The sequence below is a fragment of the Chiloscyllium punctatum genome, chromosome 15, assembly GCF_047496795.1.
Source record: "Chiloscyllium punctatum isolate Juve2018m chromosome 15, sChiPun1.3, whole genome shotgun sequence".
Classification (NCBI taxonomy): Eukaryota; Metazoa; Chordata; class Chondrichthyes; order Orectolobiformes; family Hemiscylliidae; genus Chiloscyllium; species Chiloscyllium punctatum.
In genome coordinates, this window is record NC_092753.1 from 8,127,064 (window position 1) to 8,135,977 (window position 8,914).

Consider the following 8,914-nt stretch of genomic DNA (forward strand, 5'->3'; position numbering starts at 1 on the left):
TAGTTCTTAAATCTTGATCTCATTGCTACCACCTTTTAAGGCAGTGAATTTCAAATACTCCCAACCCTCTGGTCAAAATTTGTTCTTCTCAAATCCATTCTAAACCTCCAGTTCTGTAATTTAAAACTGTGTGCCCTGGTATTGACCATTCTAAGGCAATAGTTCCTCTATATCGATCCTATTCATGCCCCTCAGAACTTTGAACACCTGAACCAGATTTCCCTTCAGCCTTCTCTCCAAGGAATACAACTTCAGTCTTTCTTCATAGCTGAATTGCTCCAACTCAAGCAACATCCTGGTGAATCTCTTCTGCATCCTCTTGAACAATCACACCCTTCCTGCAGTGTGTACACAGTACTCCAGCTCTGGGCTTAGTATTGTTATGTACAACTCCAACATAACCTCCTTGCTCTTGCCTTTATTAGTCAAAGCATTGAATACAACCATCCTATATACTGCCTTCACCACCTTATCAACCTGTCCTGCTTCCTTCAAGGATAATTGATATGCAGACCAAAGTCCCTCTGATCCTTTGCATTTTCTAGGATCCTTCCATTTATTTTCTGCTCCTTTGCCTTGTTAATCCTCCCATAATGCATCACTCTTCATTTTTCAGGATTAAATTCCTACTGCCACTGTTCAGCCCATCTGGCTAAGCAGTCTATATCATCCTGTCCTCCAAGGCTTTCCTCCTCGCTGTTTACCAAGGGATCCAGCACGAATGCTGTGGTTTCCATCTTCAACCATTACCTTATGCTTCCTGCCACTAAGCTAATTTTGGATCCAAACTTCCCTGGATTCTGTGGCTCTTAGACTTCAGTATGTTTTTTGACATGGTCTGGCAGACTGGTCCAGAAGCTATCATCTACTCTATCCTCATTGACATACCAAGTCAAAACCTCAAAAAATTCAAATTTTATTATACACGATTCACCCTGACAAAGCTGTGCTGAGTAACCTTAATTAATCCTTGCTTTTTCAAGTGGAGATTGATTCTGTCTCTCAGATATTTATCCAATAATTTCCCTTGCACTGATGCTAAACTCGCTGGCCTGTAGTTCTTTGGTTTAGCCCTACCACCCTTCTTGAATAATGGTACCACATAACTCATTGTTTTACAATATGGAGTAAAATTCTATTTGCCATCCTTACTACCTGGTGTAATGGTGTATTAACTTTGTGCTTCATGCATTGTACTGAGTATATATAGAGAAATTGCATTAAGTCAAATTCTGATAACAAAATTCCAGGTGTGAAGTTATCAGCTGGCACACTAGAAAATCCAACAGAAGGATGCCTATGAGAAACCGAACTACTAGTAACTCTGGATTAGCTACACACTCACACTTATCAGTTAACTATGCCAACCAATTGAAGTAGAGTTGGGCCAGAGTGAAAACTCATGGATAAACTTGCTGTGATGACTACAAAGTCATCTCATGTCCTCTATGAGATTGCACCAAGAAATGTATAATATGATAAAATTGGACAGCTTTACCATGATTTTACCAGATTTTTCTTTTTAAAAATTTAATGGTAGAAAGTGAATCAAGAAACATGTCAATGGTATGGTCTGCACCAATCTAGATGCCACTGAAAAGCTGCAGCTTCATGTGACTGAAGTACGAGAAGCCACTTTGCACGTTTTAAGTCATTACCCATACACTATGAGGCTACAAAGCCACCTGGACGACAGCCTGATTTTGGAGCATGGATGAGGAAATTAGACAAGATGTATCAATGGAAGAAAAGGAAGATTATCCATCTGAAGAGTTTAATGAATGTTCGATCTGCTGTTTCTTTAGCTGAAGTGTGTGGGATCTTGTGTTGTAACATGAAAATACGTTTGACCACATTAATGACAGGGCAGACTCTTAAAAAAGACAGACCACTAAGCAGTAACCTTTGAGTTTTTCCAGAGCTAACTTCAACATTTTTCAATGATTTTTACTGTACAAGGGCAAGTTGTGAACAAATTGAAAAATGAAAACATTTTTCACATTTAGAGTCATGGAGTCTGACAGCATGGTGACATGCCCTGTGGCCCAAACTGGTCCATGCCGTCCAGAATATCTCTCCAAACTAACCCATTTTCCTGCACTTGGCCCATATGCTTTTAAACCTTTCTTATCCGTGTATTTATTCAAATGCCTTGTAAATGTTGTTAATGTACCTGCCTCAACTACTTCCGTTGGCATATGTGTACCACCCTGTGTAAAAACGTTGCCCCTCAGATTCCCTTTTATCCTTTACCATCTAACCTTAAACTGATGCTCTCTCGTCCTTGATTCCAAGTTGGGATAAATGTGTCACTTTTTCATTTGTAGATAGATGAGGTTACTTAAGAACTTCTCAGCTTTCCAAAATTTTGCTTGAAGTGAATTTGGAGGCAATCTCCCAGCAATTCGACACTCAACTTTACTGTAAACCACATTGCAAGTTCAATACTAAAAGCAGGAGAGAGCCACAGTTCCAATAAAGAATACAAATGCATACATAACTTTTACAAATGCATACATTCAGCCAAATAATGCTCATTTGTCAAGTATTTTTAATATTCTCCAATTTACGGGTACAATATACATATGCGAAATGGTGATTGCTTCCATGTCAACTTAGCAGACAGAAGTTGCAGTCTTGGCTCACATTGGTTTCAACTTCAGTTATACAATAAGTGTATCTAGGACTCCCAATGGTTTGATGTTAGAAAATTTGGTGTATTTACCTACTCAGTCATGGAAGGACTTCTTAAGCTTTGTTATTCATGCAAATGTTTCACAGGGAACCAAAATAACAATCACCTTGTATTTTAATTCTAACAAGAACTAATTCTACAGCCTTCCTTGCATGAGGCAAGACTGTGTTCCTGATGCTATGACATGATAATAAAGCAAAATTGCAACAAGAACTCTAGATGTTGCAGAATGTACACCATTGCAAGGCTCATTAAATCAAGAGAAAGCTAGTTCTTTCTGTAAAGTGGAAAGCTCTTCCAATCCAGAAACAAATACTAAAAACAGCTCCATGACATGCCAGACCATTTGTGAATGCGCTGGTAAAAATTTAAATTTGAGGTACAAATTCAAACTAATGTTAATTGAGTGGCTACAGACAACCAAAATGAATGGACTTTCAGGGGAATGCATAATTAGTAGGGCTTTTCTTGATAATTGAAGGGAATAGAACTAAACTAAAATATGGTTCAGAATGTAACCTTATATATTACTGAAGGATGTGGAAAGAATCAGGGCAGTAGTGCCAATGAGTGAGTATTCATAACGGACAAAATCAAAGGAATAAATTAGATTGGCAAATACCTCCCCTTAATTCCCATTATTTTCAAAGAAAGTACCAGCAAAAAGCACAACATGTTATACAAAGAATATGTTGGGAGTTTACAGAACATAAACCACAAACATGGCATCAACTGCTACATAACTAAACATCACAGGTGGAGAATTTCAAATACAATTTATTTTCCCCAAGCAATTTTTTTGGTATATATTTTTAACATAAAAATACATCTCAATAGTTTGTATTTACTTATTTAATATCATTTTTATGTATATTATTTAAATGTGGGAGATGCACATAAGGCCTAGTTCAAATGACTATTTATTATATTTGTTAACATATACCTTCATAATTAAAATCAGTTGTACTGATCTTCCAATTCAAAACCATAATTTGAGATTCTACACATCTTGGAACAATGTATTTAACTATAGACAATTATGAGAACGATTGCCATTTAATGGTGATTTCCAGCAGCATTTTTAGGTTTTTCTTCAAAAGGATGATAAACTTGTCTTACATGTGCTAAAGGACAAAATAGATCATCAGCTGGTGGTAAATCTTCCCACTTGGTCCACTCCCAACCTAGAATAAAGACAGGCTCGTGTGAAACTTATGCTCTAAACAGGTACTTAATTGGATGGGAAAGACTCGATGAAAGGTATTATGAAAGCCCAAGTTCTATGGTTTTCAGATTTGATGCTGAAACAGCTGAAATAAGATTCTTTACGTCCACGAATAAGCAGAAACTCTAAGTTTCAAATTCAAACTATCGCAATCTCTACACCCATTTATACAATTCCAATTTGGCCAATGTGAGTAGGGTAATCTCTATAGATTGAAAATTGCAAATATTGCTCCATTATTTAAGAGTTATCAAGTCTCCAGTGGAAAAATCTATGTGATTCCATAGTTGTTGGATGAGTCATTCTGAAACCATCTTGATCCCAAAGAGTCACTCAAGATAATCATTACTTGGTGAAATGAGTAACTGACAAGATATTTGCAAAATACTGCATTTGCAGTTGAACTGACAGAAATTGCTGCTTCAAACAAAATCATATCACATCCTATTTCACCACACTTTTTGCTGCATAAAACCCCCATGGTGTGATGCAATAAAAACAAAGTAGAACAACATTAAGGACAATATTGCATTTAACTGATCATACATTCATCTTTGCTAGGATTTAGGCATACAAAACTGACTCCAATGTGTTTGTGCAACATATGAAATATTGGAAAAACAAACATACCCATGCTTCCCAAATATTTTCCCACTGTGACCTAGCTTGAGACTTGAGTGGTGACAGTAGAGGAGAAGACCCATGAGAGAAGGGAGACAGGAGTCAACAAATGTTGCAGAGGAGCTCAACGCCCCAAAGAATCAGCTTGTGACTCAACCCACACTTTGAGAATACCCAGAATACATGAAAATTGACATTAAATTGTGTTACCATCACTGAATCCCCACTATCAACATCCTTGGGGTTATCATTAACCAGAAACCTAGCTGGACTCACCATATCAACATAGTGGCTACAACAGCAGATCAGACACGAGGAATACTGTAGTGAGTAACTCCTCTGATTCCCCAAAGCATGTCCACCATCTACAAGGCAAAATTCAGGAGTGTGATGGTAATAACTCCCCACTTGCCTGGTGCAGGTCCAACAACACTCAAAGAGCTCAGCACCATCCAGAATAAAGCAAACTGCTTCACTGGCTTCACCTCCATAAGCATCCACTCCCTCCATAACCAACGCACTCAGTAGAGCAGCGTGTACCATCTACAAGATGCACTGCAGAAATTCACCGAAGATCCTTACACAGCATCTTCCAAACCCATGACCACTTCCATCTAGAAGATCAAGGGCAGGAGATACATGGGAACACCACCCCTTGCAAGTTCCCCTTCAAACCATTCATAATCCTGACTTACAAATATACTGCCATTCCTTTACTGTTGCTGGGTCAAAGTTCTGAATTACCTAAAAGCACATGACAGCACCGTTTCAAGAAGGCAGTTCACCACCATCTTCTGAAGGGCAAATAGGGATGAGCAATAAATAGTGGCCCAGTCAGTGTTGCCCATGTCCCATGAGGAATTTCTTTTTAAAAAATGAAGCATTCAACTCAACTCAAAGTTCCAGACAGATTCATGTGCAAATCAGTGTGGGAAGAATCAACATAAATATATCTTTATATCAGTACAGAAGTGTTTACTACACATTAAAATATTTTCAGAGTTTAATTTAAACTGCTTCCTTTGGCGAGTTTACAAATAAAGCATTACTGCACAGAACGATTAATGCAATGGGAGAAAATACTCCAGCAAAGTTTTCTGCTTGTTCTGAGTTATGACATGCTGTAGAAATATGTCAGCGACTCACTCTAATGTTATAAGTAACTTTAAAATTAATACTGAGGCTAGAATTGCTGTAAAGATGTGTTCTGGAGAATTACTTTTATCTTGAAGTCAGAAGTTAATACAGCATATCATTATTCTTTGGCAGTGTCTCACAACAGAGAATGATTTCATTATAAAGCAGGTCGTATTCTCTTTTTTTAAAATGAAAGAAATAATAATGAGAGCAGTTAAGATGGTCCAAGGCTGTGATTGGATTTACAATCTTGCTTTAGTTACTTATAAAAACTCAAAACTTAATATTACAAATTTACCTTCATTTTTCTGAGGTTCTAGGTTCTTTGGCTCTGAATCATAATCTGTATTGACTTCTCCTTGCATGAAAATTGTGACGTAGTGATAATTTTCTTCTAATTTGATACCATTGACAACTGCAGCAAAGCACATATTCTTCATGTGAAGCCCTGTCTCTTCCAGAACTTCCCGTTTAGCACAATCTTCCCAGCTTTCTCTATTAAAAAGTTTAAAAATAAGTCATGTTGATACAAGTTCTCAAACTTTCCAAACTTACAAATACTGTTTAAGAAATAAGTTCTTGCATGATATGAACAAAGAGGTCCCAGGAATAATTTCACATTTTCATTTACGTTGAAAAATTTGCAGCACAGATGGAGGCCAATCAGCCCACTGTTTCCATGCACATTAACTTTCTTTTGGTCAAACTGCACTGTAAACTGCACTCGTTTCCCCTCCTGCCCCTGTCAGTCAAGAAAAATTAAACTGAAAGATATAGCATGTTGGTGTTCCAATATTTGTATCGATAATAAAAGCAAAATACAGTGGAGATTTGAAATGAAAACGAAGTGTTGCAGAAGTCCATTGTTAACATTTGTGAAGAGAGAAACAGTTAATAGCTCAAATCCCAAATTGGTCTTCTTCGGAAGCATGGAGCTTCCCCAACCCTTAAGTTTATTTGCATCAATGACATTCTTCAATTGGTATTCTACTACTAGGAAACATACTGAGATCACTTCATAATATTCTTGAGCTGACTGCCGAATATACAGTGCCATAATTAGGCAATGAATTCTATCCTCCTTGCCTCCCCATTCTTAATTATTCATTGCTAAATAAAAAAGTGCGAATGGTTAAATCATTACGATGCACTACAATAGTATACACAGACTGTGCAAACTCCCTCAATTCTGTAACCCCAAATATAAATAGCAAAAAAGGATGATTAAAAAGGAAGGGTAGGCCGAGAACGAGATCTCTTGCGGCACGAAATGAACACTTTGCATCTATCATCTCCAGAAATAGGATGCAGTAGCTGTAGTTGTAGAGGACAGAGCAAAAGGAGGGGGGGATTACAAGGTTGGCAACACTCAAGACCATTCCAGATGGGGGGGGGGGGGGGCACGTTCGGGGTGCTCAGGGATGGTCAAGTGGACACAGGGATGGTCAAGTGGACACAAGGACGGTCAAGTGGACACAAGGACGGTCAAATGGACACAAGGACGGTCAAATGGACACAGGGACGGTCAAATGGACACAGGGACGGTCAAATGGACACAGGGACGGTCAAGTGGACACAGGGACGGTCAAGTGGACACAGGGATGGTCAAATGGACACAGGGATGGTCAAATGGACACAGGGACGGTCAAGTGGACACAGGGACGGTCAAGTGGACACAGGGATGGTCAAGTGGACACCATCTTCCTGACATGTGATTGCTGCGAGGGAAGATTAGCAAACGGTTGAGACCAATCATCACAGAGTTTCAATAACCGATTCCAACGACGAGTAGACGCCGCGCTTTGGATACACCTTAAGTCAGAATACATCATTTCTGAAAAGGAAACCCAATTACGACACCGACAAGAAAATAAAAAACGGTGCACCCCCCCCCCCCAGCCCATCGCGCTCTGGTTACAAAAGTGATCAAGCATTAATCGGAGGAGACTTGTACCCGAACTCCAGGTGGCCCCCGGGCAGCTGGTAAGTACCTGCTCCGACTGAGCCTTTCCTTTTCCCGAGCAGGACACAGCCCGGCCGCTCGCGGTAGGTCACCACAACCCCCACTCCAACTGCCGGTCGGCGGACCGGAGGACACGCGGAGCTGGCCATCCCGCTCAGCGACGACCGTTGGAACAACTTGCCGCTGCGGGGGTGGGCTCGTGCGGCGTGCGCATGCGCGGTGGCTGGAAATGCGCGAGACGCGGGGTCGCGCGTGAGAATCGACCGTTCGGCCCAACTAGCCCACTCCTAGCCACTCACACCAATCACTGATCCCCCAGCCTTGTCGAACTCAACATCACTTCCTTTTGGTGTTGAATGCAACCCATGATCTAATAAAATATAGAATACGTTTGTTGTGCTTTACAAAACTGTATATTTATAATTTTCATTGTGTCTGCTAGTCATCATAGTGGTTGTAACTAGATCAACCAGGTGGACTCCGAATACCAGTTCCCAATCAGGGTGCCCTGGCTGGTAGATACAAAAGGGAGTACCAGAGGTTCTGGTCACTCTGGTAGCTGGCTCTGAGGGAACTGGATCAGTGTTACTGACTCTGCATGTGTTAATGAAGGGTGACTTGGTGATGGGATACTCTGCAGTTATTTCAGTGGCGATAAGGGAAGACACTAAGCTCTGAGGAAAATTCACTTGCAGGCTTGGAAGTCTCCCAGGAGGAAGCACAGCCTGGGCTCATTCCCATCTGAAAATAGCTGAAAATGTGTTGCTGGAAAAGCGCGGCAGGTCAAGCAGCATCCAAGGAGCAGGAGAATCGACGTTTCGGGCATGAGCCCTTCTTCAGGAATGAGGAAAAAGTGTGTCCAGCAGGCTAAGATAAAAGGTAGGGAGGAGGGACTTTGGGGAGGGGCGTTGGAAATGCGATAGGTGGAAGGAGGTCAAGGTGAGGGTGATAGGCCGGAGTGGGGGTGGGGCGGAGAGGTCAGGAAGAAGATTGCAGGTTAGGAACGCGGTGCTGAGTTCGAGGGATTTGACTGAGACAAGGTGGAGGGAGGGGAAATGAGGAAACTGGAGAAATCCGAGTCCATCCCTTGTGATTGGAGGGTTCCTAGGCGGAAGATGAGGCGCTCTTCCTCCAACCGTCGTGTTGCTATGGTCTGGCGATGGAGGAGTCCAAGGACCTGCATGTCCTTGATGGAGTGGGAGGGGGAGTTGAAGTGTTGAGCCACGGGGTGGTTGGGTTGGTTGGTCCGGGTGTCCCAGAGGTGTTCTCTGAA

The 8,914-nt window shown here is 40.9% G+C and overlaps 1 protein-coding gene across 1 annotated transcript; it reads right to left on the bottom strand.

Moving 5' to 3' along the window:
• Positions 1-2,534: 2,534 nt before the first annotated feature.
• On the bottom strand, positions 2,535-7,840 carry nudt15 (nudix (nucleoside diphosphate linked moiety X)-type motif 15). The gene is made up of 3 exons (XM_072584576.1): positions 7,633-7,840; positions 5,977-6,173; positions 2,535-3,879 (listed from the first exon to the last, which is right to left on the bottom strand). The coding sequence occupies exons 1-3, from the start codon at positions 7,788-7,790 to the stop codon at positions 3,752-3,754; spliced, it is 483 nt and encodes a 160-aa protein (XP_072440677.1). The 5' UTR covers positions 7,791-7,840; the 3' UTR covers positions 2,535-3,751.
• Between the last annotated feature and the right edge of the window lie 1,074 nt (positions 7,841-8,914).